Source organism: Polypterus senegalus, chromosome 10 (genome assembly GCF_016835505.1).
Source record: "Polypterus senegalus isolate Bchr_013 chromosome 10, ASM1683550v1, whole genome shotgun sequence".
Lineage (NCBI taxonomy): Eukaryota > Metazoa > Chordata > Cladistia > Polypteriformes > Polypteridae > Polypterus > Polypterus senegalus.
The window spans coordinates 40,816,099-40,843,046 of record NC_053163.1 but is presented as its reverse complement, the minus strand read 5'-3'; the positions used below and the strand labels follow the sequence as shown (position 1 = coordinate 40,843,046).

At 38.4% G+C, this 26,948-nt stretch overlaps 1 protein-coding gene across 1 annotated transcript in view; it reads left to right on the top strand.

The window, feature by feature from the left end:
• The window catches only part of dacha (dachshund a), an 853,183-nt gene extending 837,289 nt beyond the window's left edge, over window positions 1-15,894 (top strand). The window contains exon 10 of the mRNA XM_039765764.1: window positions 15,108-15,894. Within this exon, the coding sequence (XP_039621698.1) occupies window positions 15,108-15,145 (38 nt within the window). The 3' untranslated portion in view covers window positions 15,146-15,894. The remainder of the gene's footprint in view (window positions 1-15,107) is intronic.
• Window positions 15,895-26,948: the final 11,054 nt, after the last annotated feature.

Here is a 26,948-nt window from a genome sequence, read left to right as displayed (position 1 = left end):
GCAGCTGTTTCTCTTAAAACTGACACCGTGCATTACTTGGGTGGTTGTGTTGCACTCTTTGCATAAGTTAGCAAAGATACTGCAAACTTCAATAATGGGTAAGGATAATCATTACACTTATGCTTCGTAGAATTTTGTCATTATATTAGGGCAGTCAGCAATGTAAGCTACCTGACAGACTGGCAAATGAAATACAGAGGTACTAGACACTTATTTTTTGTTTTAGTGCCACTCAAAGAAAGCAAATTTTGTACATATGTGATACGACATTGATTCAATGTTCTTACAGAAACATGACATGAAAAAAGGAAAGAGTGAAGTTTTTACCTTCTCTACTCTTCTTTAGTATTGCTCCAGGACTACCATAAACCCCCCTTCCTCCATCTCCCCTGCACCTAAGTCGGTATGCATAAATCAAGGAAATAAATACCAGCACCATGTAATGACATTTGGCAAGGTGTTGTGAAATGTGTAACTAGAAACTTTAAAATAAAATTTTATTTCTTAAAATTTGTAAAGGTAGTATGTAAATATGGTACTGGATGTGTATGCAATTCTTTAGAATCATACTTAACATTTTTGTATTTTTGTTTCATAATGTGAAAACAAAAATTAAAATGCTGCTCTGATTAAAGCACTGCCTGATGCGATCACCTCATTGCTGGTCCTGAATGCAACAGTATTTTTTTTAACAAGTTAAACAGGCCGCATTAATCACAAAAATTAACGAGGTAACTTTCCCAGGCCTAATTGAAAGGCATCTTTAACATTTGAATAGAACAGGTCCCTCAAGTGGAACATGACACAAAATGATAGAAATTTGTCATTGTTCCTTCCAAAGTGACATGATTGAACTAACCACAGAGTATAACTGCAAGGTCATTTTGAGTCATCATTAAGATGCTAGTGACAAGAATAAATCATTTCAATTGCTAAGTCCCCATTTACACTGCGAGGAGTATAAATATTAATAAGTATGATATAATTTATCTCCCTGGGCAAATAACATGCACAAATTCTAACAGCCAGATATTCAATGTCTGAATTACAAGCTGTACTTTTAATTGTATGCTCCCTTTTATACCATTTCTCATTCACACAGATTAACAGTCTCCCCTCCTGTCATTTTTCCACATCACATTGGGTCTGTGTCTGCTTAAATAAGATGAAAACTGTCCAGCATTAACATAGTATTGGATATATCAGATTTAAGTCAGCTCTCCTTAAAACACAAAATGCCACTGTACTTGTATGTTCCATGACCCGCTATAAGAGCAGACAGTTCTTTGATTTATTTGACATCAATTGAACATTGCCCATTACAGTTCTAAAACATTTTTCTCCTTGCGTTAACACTAGCACCGGCACATCGTCCTCTCCATTTGTAGACAAACTACTCCTGCAGTATAGTGAAACTGAGTTATGTGAATTATGGGAGAATTTAATATACCACGCTTTTATTTTCTCAGTGTCTCTTATGTTTCCAAGTGTTGTAGATATAAGGTAACCTTCGGGTCTACTTTGTGACTCACAGCCTTTTGAAGTCAAAATGAGTCGACACCTGGGTTTGTGTGCATTGCAGATCATCTGTAAATTTAAAATCCATTTATCTGATTTCTAGTTACTACTATCAGTGACAATCCAGAAGCCATTTCAGATCTAATCTTAAGTAAGACTAGTAACTTAAAAAAAACAAAAAAGTTTAGAAACAAAAAGGAAAACCAGTGAGAAATATGGAGGTTCTATAAAAGGCTGCTTCTTACAGAGTGCCCAGAAGAAACATTTGCTTGTATATTAGCACTTGATAGCCTTCAGCTAATAGTTGGAGACGGACTGTCTGATCATAATGTGTTTCTAATTTGATTTTGTTAAGCAGCTTCAATAGCCAATTGATAGGCTTCTTTCAAGTTTGATTTTAAATCCACCACATTTTGCTGGTGTTGTACCTCAGTCTTTCCATCAATAGATACCCCAAAACAAATGTAGTTTAGCTTCCTCCTAAACATTAGATAATATGGTATACATGCACCAAGTGACATACCTGTTCACTCCACCATTTTTTACTTGTGTCCCTTTGCACTGAAATGAAACTGACCAGTCTGAATAAACCCTCTTAACAACTTTTTGAATATTGGGATCAGGTTATTGAGCTTGTACAGGTCTTCTTTACTTAACAGTGGAATGTGCTCTGTTCTACTGTCTTTTAGGATGACATAGCATTCTGGAATAACTTCTTCAGATGCCCCTAGCGGCCCCACTCATGGGGTTGTCACTTCTGGATATTGTTTTGCTTTAGTCTGCTGATATATTGCTTTGATTCCAATCAGTGGTATCTCCTTACATATATCCCCTTCTTTAGGTTACCATGGATGCCTTGATAAATACCAGCATCAATATTTTTCCATCAGGGATGTATTACAATACAATTTATTTTGGTATAGCCCAAAATCACATAATGGGCTTTAACAGGCCCTGCCTCTTGACAGCTCCCCAGCCTTGACCCTCTAAAAAGACAAGGAAAAACTCCCAAAAAAAACCCAGTAGGGAAAAAAATAGAAGAAACCTTGGTAAAGGCAGTTCAAAGAGAGACCCCTTTCCAGGTAGGTTGGGCATGCAGAGGGGGTCAATACAATACACAGAACAGAACAAATCCTCAATACAGTATAAAAATAAAAAGTTTACAATTACGGAGCAGAATTTAACAGTAGATATCACATAATATGATTTGGATTTGTTTAGAGTCCTGGAGACCTCATCCATCAGGCAAACACCTCCATTTGGCCATTCCACAGCTGAAACAGTGCTGGGCCAGCCAATCCAATGAAAGGACCCTTCTACCCCACAATTCCTGCTATCCTCCATCAGGGATGCCTTTACCTTAGGCAGTCGGAACAACTTGGCAGGTGGACCGTGGCACCAAGTGCCACATTTGAGTACCGACAAGAGAAACAGAGTAGGTGAGGGTTAGTATCCAGTTACTATCATGTTACTTATGTTTTAGTGCTAATGACTAACAACAGAGATGCAGTCTGTACAGTTAATCAGCAGATTTAGTAAAATTAATGGTGATTCCAACTGTTAAGTGATGACAAAATATTGTTGTGATCAGCACCATTCCCTCCAACAATTAACGTCTTTAAACACAGATAAAACAAAGATAAGTAGTTCTCATCCATTCACTCATTTAATTCACTAACACAACTAATTAAAGACAATATTGGAGAAAATTAATTTGATCTAAATGAAAAGTATAACTGGGTGTCATCTGCATACGAGTGAAAATTAACATTATGTTTCCTAATGAGAGATCCCAGTCGAAGCATGTAAAGTGAAAATAGTAAAGGTCCCAGTACTGAGCCCTGCGGGACACCATATCTCCCTTCTGTGTATAATGATGGAGTACTGTCTGCACATTTCTGTACACATTGGAATCGATTTGATAAATAAGAACTAAACCAAGCGAGCACAGTGCCTGTAAGCCCAACATCATTTTCTAGCCTGTGCAGTAAAATAGAATGGTCAATGGTGTCAAATGCTGCACTTAAGTCTAACAACATAATTACAGTGGAGTTTCCTTCATCGGAGGATATCAGAATGTTGTTTACAACCCGCGTTAGACCTGTTTCTGTACTATGACCAGTGTGGAAGCCAGACTGGAATTTCTCAAATACTGTAAATTGTAATGTGTAAGGTGTGACTGAAGCTGATTGGCGACTATTTTTTCTAGTATTTTAGAGAGAACAGGTAAATTTGAAATAGGTTTATTATTATTTAGTATGTGTGCGTCGAGGTCTGACTTTTTAAGTAATGGTTTAATGACTGACACTTTTAGTGTCTCGGGTACTGTGCCATGCAATTATGAACTATTGATAATGTTTAGAATAGGTGCTGCAAGAACATCCATTGCACTTTTTACTAGTTTTGTTGGCACTGGATCTAGAAAACAAGTAGTGGGCTTCATTTTAGAAATTAAAGTTAAGACTTCCTGCTCAGTTACAGGATTAAAATTACTAAAGTGCTGAATGCAATGTGAGACAGGGTCTGCTGAGCTAGTGTTTGGTTTGTACTGTGATGCTGAGATCTGAGATCTTTTTTTAATTTTCTCATTGAAGAAGTTCATAAAGTCTGTACTGCTAATATCTGTTGGTATTTTGCACTGTAGATCTGAATTCCCATTTGTTAATTTAGCCACTGTTCTAAACAGTACCCGATGATTTTTATTATTGCAATCTATTATTGTAGAATATTATTATGAGTGAGAGAGTTTAAAGAGAGCGTTTTTTATATTTTTCAACATTCTCTGTCCATGTTATTTGAAAAACATGTAGCTTTGTTGTTCTCCATCTGTGCTCCAGTTTTCGACACTCTAATATAAGAGCTCAACTGTTTTCATTAAACGGAGAGTTTCTATGTGCTTTGATCACTTTTTTTTAAGGGAGCCACTGTGTCCAGAGCATCTCTCAAGGTCACATTATAATGTGATGTTAGCTGATCTAAATTGTTTTCCACATTTACATTTGATGTTAACTGATCTAAATGGTTTTCCACAATTACACTCGACTTACTCAAAGTATCTATAAATTTTTAAGCAGAATTACAATCTAGATGTCGCACTGTTTTAATCAAGGGCAGGACTAAATCAAATGTAATTAAGTAGTGATGGAAAATAACCTAATTTAATGGAGTAATACTTAAATTTTGAATTTCAACTTTGTAAGTTATAATTAAATCTAATGTGTGATTATGATTATGAGTTGGACCTTTGACAATCTGACAAAATCCTACTGAATTTAACAAATAAGTAAAACATTTGCTAAAAGTGTCAGTTTTCACATCAATGTGTACATTAAAATCCCCCATCAGTACTACGTGATCATAATTTATAGCCAAATCAGATAAAAGGTTGCTAAATTCAGTCATGAACAATGAATATGGCCCTGGTGGTCTGTAGACTAGCACTATAATTGTGTTTGAATCTGTTTTAATATTTAAAGTGAATGCCTCGAAATATGTAAAAGTCGCCTATATTTTTAGACAGGATTTGCATTTTGTTACAATGAATTACTCCAAGGCCTCCTCCTTGACCAGAATCTCTAGACTTATGAAGGAATGAGCATCCATCTGGTGACGCCTCAGCTAGGGGAACAGTGTCACATTTACTAAGCCAGGTTTCAGTTAGAAGACACGGATCAGATATTGAACTTAATATGATATAATTTACCAAAACAGCTTTACTGCCAAGAGATCGGAATGTTTAATAAGCAGCATTTAAAACTGCATGCTTCTTTCTGAACTGGTGATATATTTTTTGTTTTAATTTGAGGTAAATTTCTATTACAGATGTGCCTGGTGGAGGGTCTGGTTTTATCTCTTGGTCTAATTATACACCTTATTTTTTGGTTATCAAGTAATTTAATGTTGATGTAATTTAAGGTATTAGATGTTGAAATTATTAGTAGCTAAAGCAGCAGGCCATCATTGACCAGGGCATGTAGCTTTTCAGTAGTTAATATATATTGTGAGGTTCTTTTAGGACCCCCCCTCCCTCCAACGGGACAGCACACTGAAACGCAACTGCCCCATCTGTGGAGGACTGCTTGTCTGTTGCTGAGGCAACCACAGGTTCGAAGCGCAACAGTTAAGAACCACGGAAACAACTATACAGCTAAACACATCTGTTGCCGATGGGTGATGCAAAAGACATTATAAATGCAGGGAACAGTATAACTTGACCACTTACCTGGTCCCAACTATGCCCTTTTGCTGTGTCTGTGTATAAAAGAGTGGTAGCTCCTGCTGCAATAAATAACCCTGGTGTTCCTGTTTCAAGTTGAATAAAGCTGATTTTGCTAAAGTACTGAGACTCAGTCTCGTGTTTTGGGGTGCAAGACTCACGTGTCAAATGGTACTATGAGTGGGGTCTTGCACCAATGGAACCCCAAGAGACAAAATGAGGACCCTGAGGGTACTCCAGTCTTCACACTCCTCAGGGATGTGCTAGTGAAGATGGCTTCCTCGGATGACCCAAGTGCTTCCTGTTTTCCTTTGAGCACATGGCTACATTGATGCATTGGGACAGGGGAACCTGGCCGGCTGTTGTAGTTCCGTTTTTAACTAAGTAGGCCCTACAGGTTGTGCAAAACCTCCCTCCTGAAAGGCTTGATGATTGATTACTTCAAGCAACAGATCCTCCTCCGCACAGCTGTAAGCCCTGTGGTCAAGGGGCGCCAGTCTCATCTGTGTCATATTGATACAGACCACCCCATATGACAACAGATCCAGGGCTTAGTGGACCTGATTCCAAGCTGGATCCGCGGAGACACTTTTGAACGCATTGTGGAGAAGCTCGCTGTTGATGAAGTCCTGTCAGGGATAGACAAAAGACTTTGTAATGAAATGCAACAGAACGATGTCCACTTGCTGCTAGATCTGGCCCGCAGGCTAGAGGGTGCACAAACAACCTGGAAACAATGGGGCTACCCAGGCTTGACCCCGATTTCGATCTAGCCAGCATAGACCTCCAGGGTCGCCAGTGCCACCTCCCACCTGTGCAATTGCTATCGGTCTGGCCCAGGTATGCGGCTTGCAAGTTTGTTATGTTGGCCGGACAGGAATTCTCGGCACTGTTGGACTCCGGTAAATCTCTGTGTAGTCTACCGTGACTTGCTCCGGCAGACCCCTTATAAGACCACAGACAGACCCTGCACAGGACAGATCAGTGCCAAAACAGACTTATTAGCTTCATTACCAGTCACTTCTTCAGGAAGTCCAAAGTTAATCACAGTGTATCCTTTGTAGGATAGCTTGAGTCATTTAACCACCATACGGCCAATTCACTAACACTAGAATTATCTGAGCCTACGAGAAAGCTCATAAATCCGGCCCACCTTAAATCCATTCTCGCCTCTCTGTCAGTGTCTTTTGTCCTGTAAATGTGTCAATAAGCAGCCTGGTATCCCATTCCCCCGCCCTTCGCTGCAGTTCATTTCGCAAAGAAGTATCTCAGTGCTCCGTGTTTATCTTCGAGTGAAGTGCTGGAGCTTTATAGGGTAAAACAGTACATCATCATTTGGAATACATACATTTCATGTGTGTTCCGTGTCAACAACAATCTATGTAAAACGTAGTTAACACAGAAACGTTTTTCATGTTTTAGTAATAATTGAAAAAATGTAGACATGAAATGTAAACTGTGTGAACCCTGAAATACAAATATGAAATAAACACTTTCACAGAAGGTACAAGTATAACAAAACAAGTGCACTTTTATTCAAGAATTTAACCGAAGAAAAAAGAAAGCAGGTTACGGTTGGTGGTTGATACGACAGCTTGCGTGGTGCAATGCTAAGAACGGCTGCCTTCCAATCAAGAGGTCGCAGTTTCGATATCAGCTGCTTCCCAAATTTACCATTTTCAGTAGTGAGCTGCTCTTATTGTTAATATCATACAATAAAAACATCTGATTTGCGTCTGTAAATTTATAGTTAAAAGTTAGCTTTTTTTTTTTTTTCAGTTTTATTCTCTGACTCACGTTCAAGCTCCCACACACCCCCGCATCCGACGCAGTTTTCAGATAAAGACGTGGTATAACAAACAAACTTGTTTTGTTACACCCCCTCTTTATTTGAAAACCGTGTCAGATCTTGTGCGCGAATGAGACTGGGAAAACTATGGACGTGGATGTGACTGTTGTGCATGACTGAGAATGACTGTGGATGTGAATTTTTTTAATTCAGTTTTATTCTTGAGTGCTCCTGCTCACGCTGGATTAGTATGTACCTTCTGATCCATGATGTCAAAGCCGCACTGACAAAAAAGAGAGACTTAGGTATATATGACATTTGGAATAATTCATTTTATGACCTATATTGTACATTTCGGAAAACATTGTTGCACTAATCCAACATTATATTCATTTGCAAACCTTCATGTGGTTGTAGTTAGTGACCACGTTTGGTGTTTTGTTCTGATCTTGCCCAGTGTCAACATGTTTCTGCATGTTGGTATTTAAACTCCAGGAGATGCAGAGGACAGCATAGTACAGTACAGAGAAGTCAGTTCCGCGCTATATACAATCATTAGATTCAAGCGTTAACAGTTCCCACACACACCCAAGGACCGTCTTTACGACATGTGTATAAGGTGTGAATCCTGAAGTCCAAATATCGAATAAACACTTTCACAAAAAGTACAAGTATAACAAAACAAATGCGCTTTGATTCAAGAATATAACCAAAGAAAAAAAGACGGTTACGGTAGGTGGTTGATGCGACAGCTTGCATATTGCAATGCTAAGTACTGCTGACTCCCAATCAAGTGGTTCTGGATTCGATGCTGGCAGCTTCTCAAGTTTACCGTTTTGAGTAGAAAGATGCTATTATTGTTAATATTATACAATAAAAACATACATTTGATTTGCGTCTGTAACGGCCGCTGTAAATTTATTTTGCTTTTCAAAGTTAACATTTTTTTATTCAGTTTTATTCTCTGTCTCATTCACGCTCTCCCTGATCTGACACTGTTGTTTTCAAATAAAGACGTGCTATAACAGTGGTGAACTCAGATCGGAGAAAGAGAACAGAAGCCCTCCCCGCAAGAAACGTCCCCTTACATATAAGAACAACGCAGCTGCACCAGGCGTAAAGGCGAAAGATGGCACCGTTTGGATACAGGACAAAATCCAACGTCATCCTGCCAATCACCTGTCCTTGAAAGAAACAGCATAGCTTACAGTGCTCGCCAACGATACACCATCCAGATCTAAACACTTGCATGGTGTATGTGCGCAAAAAAAGTCTAACTGTATTCTCATGCCATTGCTCACGTACTAAAGTGTCAGCAGGTATTTTTCATGGCATTAAACATGTAATTTGTGAGCATGCCCTTGACGATCAAACAGAGGAAGCTCTGCAGTATACTTGTGACTTTACACTGTAGGAAGATAAGTAAATAAATCAAGATAAGTAACATTCAATCTGGCTTTTATACAAGTATCATATAAATGCTTCTTATGTAAAGACCATCACAAGACATAATCACAAACATGAGCTTGTACAATACGTTGACGAGCTCTGTAAGCCGTGCGGTTTCTTTGAAGGACAGGTGTTGGCAGGATGACGCCAGATCTCGTCTTGTGTCTAGATAGTGCCTTCTTTCGCCTTTACACCTGGTGCAGCGGCATTGTTCTTATATGTGAGTGGATTTTTTTTTGCGGGGAGGGCTTCTGTTCTCTTTCTCCGATCTGAGTTCACCTCTGTTATAGCATGTCTTTATTTGAAAACAGCCGTGTCGGATCAGGGGGAGCGTGAACGTGACTGAGAGAATAAAACTGAATAAAAAAAAAAAACGTTAACCTTTGCAAGTACCATACATTTACACCGACTGTTGCAGACTCAAATCAAATGTATGCTTTTATTGTACAATAGTAACAATAAGAACAGCTCACTACTCAAAACGTTTATTTTGGGAGACGTTAAGACTCGAACCCAGAACCTTCTGAACTGGAGTCGGCAGCTCTATCCAGTATACTACCCAAGAGGTCAGGAAAACAACAAACACTAACCTGATTTCTTTTTCTTCGGTTATAGTCTTGGGGAAAAAAAGCGCATTTGTTGTCTTATACTTGTATTTTTTGTGAAAGTGCTTATTAGATATTTGGACTTTTGTCTTCACACATTATACACTTCATGTCTACATTTTGGCGTTAGCACTGAAACATGGAAAAAGTTTGTCCTTTAGGTATGTATTCAACATTTCTGTCATCCTACATTGTTATTGTTCCGAATAACAATATATTTTTTTAGCCTAGGTACCTGACTCACTGATAAACAAGGCTTCATTTGGGAGAAGTTTTTGCAGTTTCTCCGGCAGTGGGGGGGATGATATAGCAGGCTGTTTGGGATTATCCATTCATTTAAAAGACAAAAGATGCTGAAAAGAGATGTGCAAGTGGATTTAAGGTGGGCCGGATTTACGAGTTTTCTCGTAAGCTTTGGTAATTCTAGTGCTAATGGGCTGAATGGGTATGCTATCTCAAAAGCACTGTGTGCCATTTCTCAAAAACAGTGGTACCTTGTGAGCTACTATCAAGTAAAGCTTGGCACAAGTGTTCACATCAACCACTGAAGAAGATCCTACAAAGCCAATTTGGAAGACAGCTATGTTCCTGTGGAAAAAATAGAAATTGTTTTTAACAGAACAATTAGTTTACTTGGTAATCACAAAGCTAGGATTGTGTTGCTTTTGGTTATTTGTTGCCTTATTCAGTGCTTTGATTAACTTTTAAATCACCTTAGGTCAATCTTCACGATCAGAACGATTACATTTAGGGGCTATATCATATATACGTCTTCTCCATATATATAGCAAAAGTAATTATTTGATACCCATGTCTGTCTGGGTTATGTAGCCGCAGAATGACCGGGACTTCTGCTGCCCTTCTGAGATGGTTTTCCTGCATTAGAAGCTGACTTGACATTCTTGACTGCCATCTGTTCCTGCAAAACTTGAAGTTGACATTTCAGAGCCTGCACTTCATTGCTAGCATCAGGCACAAAATGGTTATTTCTGGTAGACTAGGGGTCAAGAGCACTAACAGTCCTCTGAGCTTGGCATCCTTTTTTTCAGATTGTTTAAAATGTCACATCTTAATTTCTGCCTTTAACTTGTGTGCCTCAGATTGTTCATAGTTACCCTCTCTATTATTAATTTGTTTTACATTAATACTTGTGCCTGGAGGCTTAATACTCTTCATCTCGTATCTTGTTCAACAAAGCCAGAAATGATGGTGGACTACTTCTTTCCTGTAATCTTAAATATAACAATAACATGTCAGATTCTGTGGCTCCTCATATAAGCTGTTCTATCAGACAAAACCCCATGTAAACCTCCTAATTTTACAACTTTCCTTAAAAGATTGCCCGAGGTGTATTAGGAAATCAGAGAGTTTCTCTTCAGCACTTTGTAGAGAAGAGCAAAATTAAAAATTGAGGAGTTCTTTAGTTACTGTCTCCCTAAATGTAGATTCTAAACCCTCTGTATTGTACATTCCATAGGACCAATATCAAGTGTTGCAAGGTATTCACAGTCATGTATTCCAAATCAGGGTAGCAATGTCTATCCACTAGCACTGTGTCTGTGCACCAGTTATTATTGATGCACACACACACACACACACACACACCCTCCTCTGCTCTTACTGGAGTCAGAGTCGGCCCTAGACAATTTCAGGCCCAAAGCAAACTGATACCGAGGGCCCCGTAAGGGGCCTGACCCCTGCAGCTAGGAAGTCCAGGGTAGAGCTCCGGCAGTCAAACGATTTCCTGCATTCTGAGCTGTGTTTTCCCTGGATCTACAACCATCACTTTTTGACGATTTCCGTTTGACACTGACAACCGTAACCGTAACACACTGACAGGAGCCAAATTTGCAGGCTGTCAGTGCAGACTGTCGTACAAGGCCATGAGTGATGGAGGTCGGATTGGCCTCGCATAAATGTCTTTAGTGACGATACATTAACAGATAAAGCTACATTTTAGTCAGCTTTTGCTGTTTCCACCAGGCAGCACGTGGAGGTAAATAGCTAGGCCAAGCACTTTTTTTTTTGCTTTTTATATTTTTTATATATTTTTTTTATTTTATAAAGATGAGATCCACATTATTTTGTTTTTACATTTATTAAAATGTAACATTTTAATGTAATTTTCGGGAATAAAAGGAATCGTCAAAAAATGGCGCCCATCATCATTCGTCGGCTATTGAATCCTGGTTTCGTGAAAGGGCCCCTTTTGGACTAAGAAGACACATTCCTTGTCGGTGATTGCTGCACCCTACAAACCTGGATCTCCCCAACTAAAGGAATCAAAATCATTATCAGCCTCGTCGTGATCTTCATCTTTCTGGTTAGAAACCGAAACGGCTGGCAACGTTGCTGAACCTGACGAAAAACCCATGTCCATGTCATTCTTAACGTCATCGGCTTCTGACTCCTCGGAATCGGATACAGGTTTGTGGGGCTTGGGTGGCATTGCGGTATCTTCGACTAATGGAAGTTCAGTCCCGGTGCTAGTGCTGCTGCTAGAGCTAACTGTTTTCGTTAGGAAGCGTTGCAAAGTGCCTTTTTGGGTAGCGAAGAATTCATCTTTCGCTGCTTTTTCTTTACGTTTTTGAGCACCTGATTTTATATTTCTTTGGCAGTGGAACTGAAGACATTTGGAATACAATAATTTCAATCTGTGGAAATTCAGCAAGGCCTAACTGCTATCTACAAGTCATTCTTTCTAACAAAATGGAAAAATATTGATACGAAGGAAAGTGATGGCTTTACGAAGAGAAGGGCCCCTTTTATGCTCTGTCGAGAATGCAGTGCGGCGAAGTGGCCGCCTACTGAGGACAGAGGCACAGATGAGCCGTGGAGGCGGCAACAGGCACGTGGGCCTGAGTGAAGCGTAATGAAGATTGGAGTGCCAAGTGGAGATGTCCACGTGGAGTAATTAGGTGATGGAATATTTTGCCCGTGAATTATATATATAAAAAAATTATTAATAGAGGTTGGAGTGAAGGAGTCTGTTGCTCCATTGGGCCCTCCGCAGCAGCGTCGCATTACAGGGAAAAAAAAAAAACCTTGGGTGCAGTGGGCCCTCTCCAGCTGTGCTTCATTCGCCTCGCCCAAAGGCTGGCTCTGCTGGAGTCTCTAGTCCTGTTGTAGCACTCTGACGTATAGCCGGTTAGCTCAATAGCCGAGTCCGGTATGCATAAATGAAGCCAGGTTTCTGTGAACACAAAACAAGCAACTATCCTTGATTATGCAGTCTGATGCAACCTGAAGCCTCATTTAATCCATCTTGTTGATAATAGATCTAGTGTTAGCGAGGAAAAGACTTGGAAGCAGAGGTTTGTGAGGTTGTCTCCATAGTCTAGCTAGTGTGCCGACCCTGCAGCCTCGTTTCTGCTTCCTCTCTCTGCACCGCCTTCGTCATCATCCTATGGGGATGGTAATATACAGGGAGCCAGATCTCCTGGCTATATCCACCAGAACGCTGTGCGAGTGAATGAATTCCGCCGTAACACTCCCCTGGCAGCAGACTCTGATCTTAAGAAGATCGTCTCAGTTGTAGTATATTTTTGGCCAGCAGGATGTAGAACTAACTAAAATACACACACACACACACACACACACACACAAAACAAAACTCCAAAGAGGAGAGCACCGAGATGCTGCAATTATGTGCGCCACCATACTTTAACTAACTTGGCTTAACTTAGATAATTAAAGACTGTTAACATAGATAATGGAAGAGTTTAACCACCTGTAAGTTAAAAAAAATGTGATGTTCATAATCTTAACTCTGTGTGACAGTATAATAGCCCTTAGATTGAAGTTAGATAGCAAGAAAGAAGCATGTACAGTCAGACAGATAGACATTATGGGCATATAGTTTTCTGACCATTACATAGAGCATTGCATAGAACTCAGAAACTTTTAAGAAATGTAACTTAAATATTTAAGCAGAATATCAAGTTTCCCTTTTTTCACTTTTTTCTTTTGCACACATTATCAACTTTTTTCTCTTTGAATTTCACTAAGATCTTTAAAACAAATATACTTGGACTGTGGAGTATTTTTTTCCATGATGAGCCATACTAAATATTCAATCAATATTTTAATGCAATATTAGCACCAATCTGTGGTGGGCTGGCGCCCTGCCCAGCGTTTGTTCCTGCCTTGCGCCCTGTGGTGGCTGGGATTGGCTCCAGCAGACCCCCGTGACCCTGTGTTAGGACTGAGTGACTGATGAGCACTAATAAAACACTCTCTTTTTTTAACTTGCATGGGCATACCACTTCCCTTCATTCACTCCTCCTTTTTAGTTCACTTAGCTTTATTTTAAATATTTTCAGTGGGTTACATTACTGTAATGGCACTAACAAGGTACAGCAGCCTGGGTTGAGTCACCCAGGTTTGAAGTGCCATTAAGTAACCAGTGGCAGGGACGCCTATATAAACGGCAAGCCTGGAAAGTTGCATGATTTTTCCAATGAGTGGTATGAGCAAAACAAGAAAGGCTTGGGACTCCAACGTCATCAGTTGATCATCAAGAACAATATATTGAGCAAGCACTTCTATTGTTTTCACCACAGGTTATCTTTTGACATATTTTTTTCTCGTCGCTGGAATCTTCCTCAGTGTTGGCTGATGCTGTACACTGCCAGAAGCAAATTTGCCATGCTTATGTTTACTTTCACAGTTTACAGTCCACTAGGCTTTCTTTTTTTGCCTGTATGCTAATAATATTAGTTATAGGCATCGGTACATTTTTCTGAGTTTGAGTACAAGTACATGAGCACTGTATTATACCAATATCTGATACCAGTATCTGTATTGTTTACATCCCTAGTATATACTGTATATAACAAGTATTTAAACATAAAGGAGTCATTCATACTTCAGGCATGTAAATCTAGAAGTTTTTTTTATCCATTTTTTCATCCTTCTTTTGTACTTAAAGATGTACACACTGTGCATCTGTTAAATATTACCTCCTTCCTTCCACAGATTCCACAACCAGTTGTTACGACTTGAATTTATGTATGTCTTTGCCTCTGTTTCATACGTTACATACATGCGAAGGAGTGCACAGTAACTGTACTGTAGCACCTAAACATGTAAGACCCTCTTTGTGTCCTGCTAAATTAAATCAGAAATGGCATATTAAAGGAGTTTTTTCCCATTGTTAATTCTTGTGTAGTGAAACAATGGCATCTTCTGCAAATCGTTCAAATAATAAATAACATCTGTGAGTTTAGGACCCAATGTTTCACATCTCCTCAAGGTGTTTTTGAAATTATATGCTTAGACATGTTCTCAGAGATTTGAGAAAAAACACTGATGCTGTAATTAATGTTTACTGGGCTTCAAAAGCATTGATAAGTACATGAAAATATGAAAGTATTTTCAGAATGAATAAGAGTATTTCTTAAGCATTAAGATGGAGAGGTTTCATACTCTAAATATAATGCCTATAATTTAATATTGCATAATTACTAATATTGTACTGTCATCAATTTTTCATGTTGGTGATTACTTTTTTGTTACTTTTTTGTTTCAGAAAACAGATCATATATGAAGCCCTCAATACTGTATTGATTGAAAATTCTACTACTATGAGCCTGTGTTTATTCAGAACTCATACAGAAAATATTTGATTTACAGTGTTCGAAACAACTTGCATTGCCTTCATCTTGGAGAAGTAAGCGGACATTAAAAAGAACAATGAAGAACATGAAAGACATTCGACAGTACTGTATGCAGAACTGTAAGGCCATTAAGATTTCTCAAAACTATTTTTCCTTCATTAATCTGCCCAGTTTTGAGAATGAAGAAGAAAGAAGGGCTGTTTTTTTGGATTGTAGTACCATAAAAGCACTCGAGGAACCCAGTTCCATTTTTGGCAATCTTACCTTATTTAGGAAAATTACCGTTTTATTTAAAATGCCACAAACATTTTGATAGCAGCATAAGACTTCTGTAAATGCTGCGTAGACTGAATTCAAATGAAGTTTGTAAAGCTGTTAAACTGTAGACATGCCGATTCTGACACTTTAGGAAAAATTTAATGAAAATACAGTATGTGTGAAACATTGTCTCTCTTTTTGAAATTTTATGAGTTAGAACAACATGTTCTTCAATTACTGTAGTTGACTGATGCAATAATTTACGTCCCAGTAGCAAACTTATTAGACTGTTTTTTACCACCTCAGCCTATGGTGATTGGAAACAACAATAAGATATAGACAAGTATTTAGTCTGTATTAGTCTTGATTGCTTTGTTGTACTGTATTAATTTTAAAGATCTTCACTAAAATGTATAATGCTAAAGAATACAGTATTGCAATAAGTTGCTCTATTTATCTTAGTAAAAAAATGTGAAAAAAACTCTTACCGTCTTTTGGTTTTATGTTAAAAACTGAATTATAAGGGCAGCCTAGTGGTACCACAGTGGCCAGCTTGCAGTAAGGAGACCAGGATTTGTGTTCCGGGTCTTTCTTGCATGGAGTTTGCATGTTCTCCCTGTGCCTGGGTTACCTCTGGGTGTTTGGCTTTCCTCCAACAGTCCAAGGACACATGAGGTAGGTGGATTGGCGATACTAAATTGGCCATGAAGTGTGGTTGGAGTCTGTGTGTATGTGTTCATCCTGTGATGGACTGGTGCCCTGTCCAGCGTTTGTGCCTTGTGCTGGCTGGGATAGATTCCAGTACCCCCCGTGACCCTGCTCAGAAGTAACAGGTTAGAAAATGACTGACAGACTGAATTATTATTTGACTATTAAATAAGGGAAACATTAAATTGTTTTCAGTGTTTTAGAAGAAAAAATACACTGAATGATCACTTTATTAGGTATTTCAAAGTGAAGTAGGTACTGCTACTGTCCACAACAATTTAGATAAGAGCATATATATTATAGTGACATTTAATAAACTGATCTCGGATTGACTCTGCACTCCTGACTTCTCTTACCTGGATTAAGAGATTCAGTAGTGGATTAGCAGATGAATCTCTACTCTAAATAGTTCATTGGAAGTCGTTCCACAAATGCTTGATTGGGTTTACACCAAATGTGTCACATTTCTAGTATAATTCCAAGCCTTCTAGTCATACACACATTACAAAGCCTGTTTACAGATAAGTACACTGATGCCATGAGGGGATGCACCCACTCAGCAACAATATTCAAATGGTGTGTGGGATTCAAACATTGATGTGCTGGTACAGTAATCCAGTGCACCACAAAACCATCAACTGTACCAGTCTGTATTTTTCACAACGGGCAAGAAAGTGCCTTGGACTCCAGCAATTTTGGCCATACTCCAGTCATTGCAATGTTGTGAATCAGAAGGGATTGTATTAATTACACCAAGGGTGTATTCCACTAAGCACATTTAGTAAGCCACTATTTAACAGATAAAATGGCTTATTATAGCCAATATCTGCTCCTCCAAAGAGAATTAAGGGAAGTCGTGCTTAGTAACTGAGGCAACTAAGCATCATCCCTTAGCTTGCTCCGTAACCACAGTGAAGATGAAGCTGTAAATTAAGAGGTCATGAATTTCACAATGGATGTAAAATAAAATCTCAGAAATGTTCCATTTACTTTTTGTAGCATATCTAATGTTGATCATTTAATAGTTATACTGTCACTTAAATTAATTTGAAATATTTATTACAAAATAGTAAAATATTATAAGCTAAGCTATATATTGAAAACATGCAGAGTTAATACTATACAACATTTAAATGAATTCGTCTCCTTCAAATTTTTTATTAACGGGAGCAAATTTTAGACTCTATCTTATGTTGCTGCAGTCTTAGTTAAGCCATAATTAAAATCAGCTTGATATGTTAATGAAAAAATGGTAAAACATTAAAAGCTATACATTGTAGATTTAATGCAGCAAAAATTAATAATATATCACATTTAAATAATTGTACCTTGCTTCCTTATTGCTCTGTATGAGGTGCAAAAGAAAAATATATCTCTCTATTATAAAAAAAAAAAAATCCTGGAAGGAGACGAGACGTGATTTTCTCTGAGAGACACTTTCACGTCCCGCGAGACGAGACGTTGTGCCAAGAGATTTAACCATGCCCAGCAAGTTAAAGACAAAGAGTAAACGACAAAGTAGAACGTCGTAAAGAATTCAAAACGTTGGCACAGTACACATCCAGAGCAGGTTAGAGATAATGGAAGTACAAAAATTTGAAAGTCTCAAAAAAAGGATAGTAAAGATTGCATTAGTGCAAACAAACACAAATTATTGCTCGGTGAAATAACAGAAAAGCGAAAAGAGATTGAATATATTGTTTGGATTTAAACTTTAAGTCAGAGACTTGTAGATCGTCTAATTCATGTTGCCATCACGGAAAAAAAAAGTAGTGTTTCTTCCCAATGAAGAGGCGTATCCGCAAGAATTAAAAGATTTGTTGTTTGGTGAAAGTGAAATCCACATTCATGAGCAACAGAAACTCGAAGTTGCTGGCACTTAACGCAGGAGGGGGGTTTGGTCAGCGAAGTGAGCAGGGGGCAAAGCCCCTTAGTAGTAACAAAAGAGAGGTTATAAATGTGTGTTCCACTTAACCAATTTTAAGCCAGTCAGACTGAGATGATCACAGTAAGGAAATGAACAAGATAAGACATGTCTTTCAAAACATTTTAGGATTAACTATTTTGTGCTCTTTTCTTGAAAATCTTATTGAAGTGGAAGCTTCAGCATGCAGCTTTTAAAACACCTGAACAAATAAGGATTAGAAAGAAAGCCCCCTGTCACTTTGATATATGTTATTACAATATATGTATGTATATTTTACAATAATAATTAACATTTATTAAGTAGATTTGATTTCACACCTCATTAATTTATTAATTAAATAATCAGTTACATTCAATATCCGTATTATTCTTATAATAAATCAGTAGTGAGATATTAAAAAGGCAAACTGTTTGTTTGGTTTTTTTACACCACTAGTAAAAAAATTATTGTTAAAGAACAGTACGGACCCTTTGTCATTTTATGACGACTACATTTTTGCAAAAACTTTATATACAATTAGTTTAACCGCTATATTTCCAAGTCAAACTGCCTTCCTAAAATGTCAGTGGCACATACATGGCTTGTTAAGAAAGCAGAATTAGCAGAGTAGTTCTCTGCTAATTACTACTCTCAGCAGCATTACAGCATGAAGAAATGCTCCCTCCATGAACCCACTTGGTGTCAGCAAAACTGCATAGGTTACTGATGATATTTCTAAATATACTTTAAAAGGTGAAAGCACCTTTGCGGTGGTTAACACTTTAGCCTCATGGATCCAGTGTCCTGAATTGGAATTGTGTCTGGAGATATGTGTGTGAAATTTGTACAATCTACCCATGTCCCCTTATGTCTTTTTCATGGGTTTCTTTCCACATCCCAAGCATATGTGGGTTAGGTTAACATGGCCAAATGTGATGGAGTGAGTGTTGATGTGTTTGTCAGTGGGCCTTACAATGGCATGGCTCCCTATGCTGGGCTGTTTCCTGCCTTGTGCCTGATGATGCTTGGAATGGTTTTGCATTCATGTGCAAGTATTATGTTACAGATGGCTGTATTTATCACCCAAAAAAAAACAATCCACAAATAGTGTAACACAAATACAAGAATCTGACAAATGTTTGTTTTAGCAAAACATGTAAAGGAGGAACATTTCACATTTTTCAACAATAAAGTCATCACTTGGAAGCGATGGTACCAGCAGGAGCAGTGACCATAATATAATTACTTCCAATCTTTTACAGTGGAAAAGTATGTAAAGGACCATAAGAAATATCTAGCCAATGTGAGGAAACTCTAGTGGAATGGGAAATGGAAGACTATCCATATGTTTAAAATTCCAGTAATCGTTCATGATGCACTAAATAACAAAAGATAATGCAGGACATATAATGAAAGCCTGCCAGTGTCATTTCTAAATGCGTATGGTAAGTTTCTGTGAGTATGAGATTACTCTGGTTTTATGAGACAGCAACAATATATTTGCAAAGGAGAGAATGTCTGATCTTTTCATCTTGATTTTCAAGCATTTTTGGTTAATTATCTCAATTGCAGCTACAAAATCCAGATGAATTCATTTTTCCAAATGCCGGCAATCAAAGGTACAAATATACAAGCTGAGATGCCCCAAACATAACATGGTTTAAATTTAAGCACATGCGTCAGTGTTTAGACTCAGAAGGACATCTACAAGATTGCTGACATTTGGGCACTGAAGACATCTAAAATGCACAGCATAAACAGGAACTGCTGGATTGAAAGAGAATTTAAGTGCTCTGTGCTTATTTCATACTTCGAAGGGACCTACAGGCAGAGAAGTAAATGTAAGTATGGTGTGCTTAAACATTACCTACCTAAGAATTGCCTGCTTGTGAAATATAACATCTTTGGGAAAGTAATTACTATGTACTTGTACTGTTCTTACAAAGGAATTGCCTACTTACGTCATCCTTTGGCACAGATGGAAATCTTTTATTTTTATACAAGCACAACTTTCTTGCATTAAACCTTTGAAGAAGTAGTAAGTGCACTTAATGTACATCAATTTATAATTCATAAATTATTTCATTTATGATTATTCTACAAATTATATTGAGGGTGTGACCTATGAATAAGAATGCAACATCGCAAAATGTTTATATTTATAAAAAGACAACAAAATTACAAACCATGAAATTTATGCAGATTTTTTTTATTTTAAATTCATTTATCAGAACAAGTTAATCCAATAGTCCACTACAGGAAAATACACAGAATATACAACAATAAACAATATATGAAACAATGTGGGCCATGGATAAAGATTTTATAACCTCAAAACACCATGTGATATTGTAAAATTTCGTGACATTATGTCTTTTAATTGTAACCAGTGTAACTCGTCTTATATTGTATTGGATTTACCTCTTATATTTATAGGAAATCAGCAGAAGATTTGTTTCATATTTCATTTATTTAAATAATTATATGTTTTATTTCTGGTGTCATGCACTTTCCACATTGCTTTCTGTAATCTAGAAGTTTTTTCCTGTTTTTTTCTGACAACAAATGGGAAGCAGCTGTCTTAGATTCTGGCATTGATGCTGTTAATCACCAGAGTATTTTGGTCAACATTTACTTTTCTAAAAACATTTATATACTACCCCAAGATCTAAAGCTGTGAAGTACTGTCTTGTTTCTTCTTAGTACATCCTCTGATGTTTAACTATTTCTGGAAAAAAAAGAAGAAAAGCTACAACCAAGAAACAGAGTCTGGAGTATACAGTACATGTGGATCAACTTCTTTCAGGTCAGGTCTGATCAGGTTGGGCAGACAGCCGGTCTCATCCCGCCCTACGGAATTGGCACTCTATCTGCCACAGCCAGGTGTTACCTAGGCGTCCCCTTGGCATGGTCCAGCCACATGGGTCCTCAACAATGAGGATCCTGCGAACTGGGTCACCCTCGAGGAATTGTAGTAATAGTGCCGTAACTGACGCTCCCTCACAATGTAGGTGATGTGCCTTATTCTGGACTCCATGAGCAACCGCTCATTTGGCACAAAGCCAAACCAATGGTACCCAAGGATTCTCCAAAGAGACACATCACCAAAGGAGTCCAGTCTTCATCTCAGATCACTAGATAGCATCCATGTCTTGCAACCATATAGCAAGACATGACGCACCAGGACTGTAAAGACTTGGACCTTCATCCTTTTGCATAGATATCGGGAGCACCACACACCCCTTTCCAGCAACCTCATGACTCCCCATGCCCTTCCAATCTGTCTACTGACTTCATAGGAAGAGTCACCAGAGACACGAATGTCACTGCCGAGGTAAGTAAACCTCTCAATGAGGTCAGCACTTTCTCTGCAGACAGACACACTATCTGATGGCTGCGCCCAAGAGGTCATTAAAGGCCTGGATCTTAGTTTTATCCATGACACTCACAAACTCGGACTCTTCGCTCATTCTGGTTTTTTTTTTTGTTTTTTTTACTTTATTTAAAGCATGTACATGTACAATCAAGTCAAACTTAACAAAACTAAATTCAATTCAACCCCTACCCATGAGAAAGAGAGAAAGGCCAACAGCCAGAGTAAAATGTTTGAGAGTTGTATAGGGGGAAAGGAGTCTTTCTCCCCAATATAAGTGCTTACTCTAAAGTATTATTGATTAGCTCCATCCCAGGTTGTTAAAAAAATTTGAACAGATCCTCTAAGAGAGAATTAGATTTTTTCCAGTTTCAAACAGTACCGTATATAAAAGACCAGTTACCAACTGAGTTAACAAAGGTGGGTTAGGATTTTTCCAGTTGAGTAAGATAAGTCTACTTGCCAATGTCAAGCCTTCCCTACCTGAAGCTGGTTCACCACCTGTGCAATCTCAGTGAGATTGGGTGGTTCACAGCTAATTAGAAGATCGGCCTTTAGAATCGTGGACCCAGAGATATCCACCGTTCTAGCTAGAGTATCAGCTTTAAACAGCTGCTCAAAGTAGCCAGCCCTGCAGGTCACAACTGCAGTGTTATCCTTAAGTACCATTCCTTCAGCTGCTCTGACTGTGACTCTCCAAGGAACAGATTCAGATGTGCGTAATGCTTCGTTTCCTTAGTAAGTAGGATGTGGGTCGCTAGACCACAGATCGTGTGTCACTTGCTCACAAACACCTCCTTATCTGCCCTCAGAGCCAGAGTTGCAATTGAGCTGTGCGCTGCGACTCCTGTCACTGATATCCAGAGTGCCCTGTGATATGAAACACCACCTTCTGGGAACACCGGTAACACTAACACAACCATCAGGGTCTTGTCACAGAAGGCCTCCCAAATCATATTAGGGTTGGCAGTCGCACCTAAATCTGAACGTTCCTCACACAAACTGTGTCCAAACTCGTCAGAAACAATCTAATCTTGAAGTCTGGCCAAGTCCGTGCTCATTTTACTAATGAGTGGAAACCTACTGGATCTATGCTGGATCTTCAGAGTAGCAACAAGTAGTCTGCGGTCAGAGTTCACAAACTGGGCAGTTCTGTAGACCCTGCAGTTTTGTAAGAGCCTCGTGCATCTGCCCAAGAGTATGTGATCGATCTCCTTCACTGCACCACCAGTATTGGAGTATCAAGTCCAACGATGCGGCTTAGGGTGCTGGAAACTGAATCCAGCGATTGGCAGCCCCTGACCTTTTGTAAAGGCAAGGAACATGGAGCCACTCTCACCACGGTGACCAGACCCATGGGGACCGAGCCAATCCTCAATTTATTAAAATTTTTACCAAAGATTAAGAAGACACAAGAATTACATCTATTAGTTAAATAACATATATCATGATTTTATATGACATGTTACTACTCTCATGTCCTGACATATATTTTAAAAAGGATAAATATGATGTAAAAATTTCCACTACATTTATAATATTTGTGGAAATCTATCATTATGCAACAGAAAAGATAAAAAAAATACCTGTCATCCAAAAAAGAAATTACAATAAAGCACCAAACAGTGAGGCAAGTCTGTTATAGCAAGGAAAATACCTTTCATTTTATAAAATAAAAATTACACATGAAATCATCCTATATTCTTTATTTTACATATCTAAAAAGACAGCACTGAGTTTTTTTCCGAAAATCTCATACATCTTTGTACCCTTATAGATAATATAATGGAAATCAAAGCATACGATTGCCAAGTCAAAACCTAACATTGACTCGCAAGGTGACCTTTAGGAAGCTTCTAATCCCCCCTGTGCTCCAACTGCAAATAAATAAATAAAGCTAAAAATGTTTTACAGTCGTGAATTTACTCAATCTATCAGTATTGCATTCACTGCTGTAATGGTGCCATTTAATATAAATGATTTGTTATTTTATTTGCCAAGCAACTGGACACTTCAGAACAAAAATTAATCGTTATCCATATTAACCTTAGATTTGTTTCTATCAGTATGTGACAGCATTTAGCATACCTCATGTTGAAGAAACTTGACGATTGCGAGCCTTTTTCCCCTCTTCTTTGATTTTTTTTTTTTTTTTCTGGACCTGCATCACTTGATGAACCAGCAAATGAATCAGATGCAGAACTGGGACTTGAGCTGTCATATATTGCCCTTTTTGCACTTAGTTTGCCTAAAGATAATTTAAAGCTTCAATCACATTCTCATTACTCATATTTTTACAAATGTAATCAGCCATTTCATTGTATTGCATACAAACCTCAAGCAGGCAGAGTGGTTGAAGCTTTGGACTTTAAAGGCTGAGGTTGTGGGTTCAAATCCTGACACTGCGTGCCCCTGAGTATGTCACTGCACCCACCTGTGCTCCAATTGGAAAGAGGAAAGCATGTGTCCAATCGTATCTCAAATGTTGCTAGCCACTTTGGATTAAAGTGTTGGCCAAATAAATAAATGCAAATCCCATGAATTATATAAAGATCATTAAAATGTTGCAAATTATTCATTTTAAGATGAAATTTCCTATTACAAAATATATTTTGAGAAATCTGACAGACATATAATTGAAATCATATATTGGTTTTGTTAAATGCAGTTTGTTATACAAAAAGCAAGAAAGTATTAAGTAGTAAGCTGGTTAGGAAAGCAAACTAACTGGCATTAGCTGTTAAATGGTCTAAATACCACTGGATCGATCTGCACACACAACCAGCTACAGTCTCAAGGTGGTGTCTTAGTCTTACATTTTAGTGAAGTTAAGTCAAGTTTATTTATAAAGCACATTTAAAAACAGCCAATGCTGACCAAAGTGTTGTACTTAAATGTTCATCAGACTCCTTCAGATTTTGCTAACTTTTTTGCTTATCATGAACTTGTTAGTAAGGGTCTCACAAAATCTGATGATCATCCCGAAAGTTATCGAGCCTGGTGATCCTCACTCTGGAGTGCAGTCAGAGTCTTAGACATGTCAGCCAATGAGGAGATGACCTTTTAGTCAAGTAGCTTGGAAATGAATCAGCTAACCATGCAAAAAGCATCATAATGATAAACATAAATCACCCAGACAGGGGACTGAGAATGCTCTGTCTTTAGGAATGTTACAGCTCAACAGAGATGATCGAAAATGCACTCTTCCAACGAATTCACGACTTCTCAAAAATATCCAGCAAAAATGACCTGAGAGTTAGGTGATATGTTAATGGTACTTCAGACTGCCAAGGCTGAAGGATATTTGCAGGGTCTTACATTTCTGGACACTCTATATGGTGTTAACTCAATTGTACAAAACTGCCATACAACCTACAAGAGAAATGGCCAGCAAGAGGATTCAATTATAAACATCAATACAGAGTCACCTTCTGCCCGTCTACCTTTTTTAGACTTTATTTGTGAGTAAGCAAAGGCTAAGAACGACTCTAACCTTGTTTTAGTAGTATCTAATTTTACTTGCCCCAAACCTGAGAAGTCTTCTACCACACGGCCTCCTCAGAGTCATTGTGCAAAGCCTCCATGTCTAGTTCTGTAGATGAAGCTGAAAAGTCTAAGGTAAAGGACCCAAGCAGACAATGCCCTATACACAGGAAACCTCATCCGCTCCAGAAATACCGTGCCTTTACGGAGAAGTCATTGGAAGAGCGCAAGGCCTTTCTCAAATTCAACAATATTTGCTTTAAGTGTCTTCGATATCCCATCATGCAAAGAACTGTAAGAAATGTGAGAAATGCTCAGAGTGCGACAGTGCCAGTCATAAGACAGCTTTGCACCCTGGCCCAGCACTATGGACTGTGCAGGATATTAAACCAGGTCAGAGAGAATGGCGGGGAGGACCAAAACACTGCAGAGGTAAATGCTCACAACAACAACAACATTTATTTATGTAGCACATTTTCACACCACACCACAAACAAACCGGAAAAAGAAACAGAAGAGAGAGTAGGGGTCAGTACGGATTTTAGAGCCACCATGAATAGTAATTATGATGAATTGAACGTACAGAGTATCAGGATTAAATTAAAGTGAAGTTATGAAAAGGCCATGTTAAAGTACTGTACTGTACTGTACTGATGTTTGTAGGGAGGGTGCCAAAGGTAGAGCTTGCTCTAAGATTTGTCTCGTAAAAGTACACCCTGCAGGCCACCCAAATGAAGCAAAAAGACTTTATGCTATCCTTGATGAGCAAAGTAATAAGTCCCTAGCAAGCCCAGTGTTTTTCAGCCTTTTTAAAATAAAAGGTCCCTGTACTCCTTACACTCTTAAAACCTGTGCAGGAGTAGTGGAGACAGCTGGTTATCAGATTGAGTCACTTGATGGACAGCTGTAACAATGCTGATCAAATGCAGTCAGATTCCTGACAAACAGATCAGAAATTCCCACACCAGAGGTAGCCATTCATCATGTACATTTAAAATCTCTATCTTCCAAGATCACTGAAATTGATCTGCAAGCTCGGAAACGATTGCTCCTTAGGAGAGATCATAAAGTTCAGAAACAAATATAAGGCTCACACAATTCTCCTTATACCCAGAAACTGGACCAAGGTAGGACATATTATGTGATGTTTGCTTGGGAGATGTGCACAAGTCTTCAAGTGTTAGTACTCTGTTTACCAATAGATTGAACAATGGCTGTCCATCCTTTTTCCAACCATGCCATAATCACCAAGCAAGCCAGTCAGCTCCAGAACCCTTATGGCGGTCATTCATTTTGTGATGGAGATGAGAATCATTTAGGGTGCACAGTTATCCTGAGGACAAAAGAGGACAACACAATTGCTCTTTCTGTTGAAGATGAAGCCTTCCTAAAAATCATGAAGGCAGGACTGTTTAAGGATGCCTCAAACAGCTGGGTGGCTCCACTCCCCTTTACACCTCGACACATACCTAACAACAGGGAACAAGCCTTAAATCGTTGCTCTCAGAAGTGCATTCCAAAAGAAACCAGAGATGAAAGAGCACTTTTTTTCCTTTATGGAGAAAATATTTGAAAATAAGCATGTAGAGATTGCAACAAGTCTTAAAAAAGGGAAGAGTGTGGGTACCTTCCAATATTTGGGGAGTATAACCCAAAGAAACTGGGGAAGATTAGAGTAGTGTTTGACTCCAGCTCTAAATACGGAGGGGTTTCTTTAAATGATGTCCTTCTTACTGGTCCAGACTTGAACAATAAGCTTCTCAGGCTGCTTATCCAATTTCATAAAGATTCTATCGCCTCTATAGCAGATATTTAACAAATGTTCCATTGTTTCCTTCTCAAAGAAAAAGCCCAGAACTTCTTAAGGATCTCCTGGTTTAAGAATCATAACCCCTCCGAAGACATTAATCAAATATTCAATAATGATACATGTATTTGGAAACAGTCCTTTTTTGCCTATAATTGCCATTTATGGTCGCAAATGGTGTGCACCGGAAGGTGAAGCACAATATGGAAAGGAAAGTT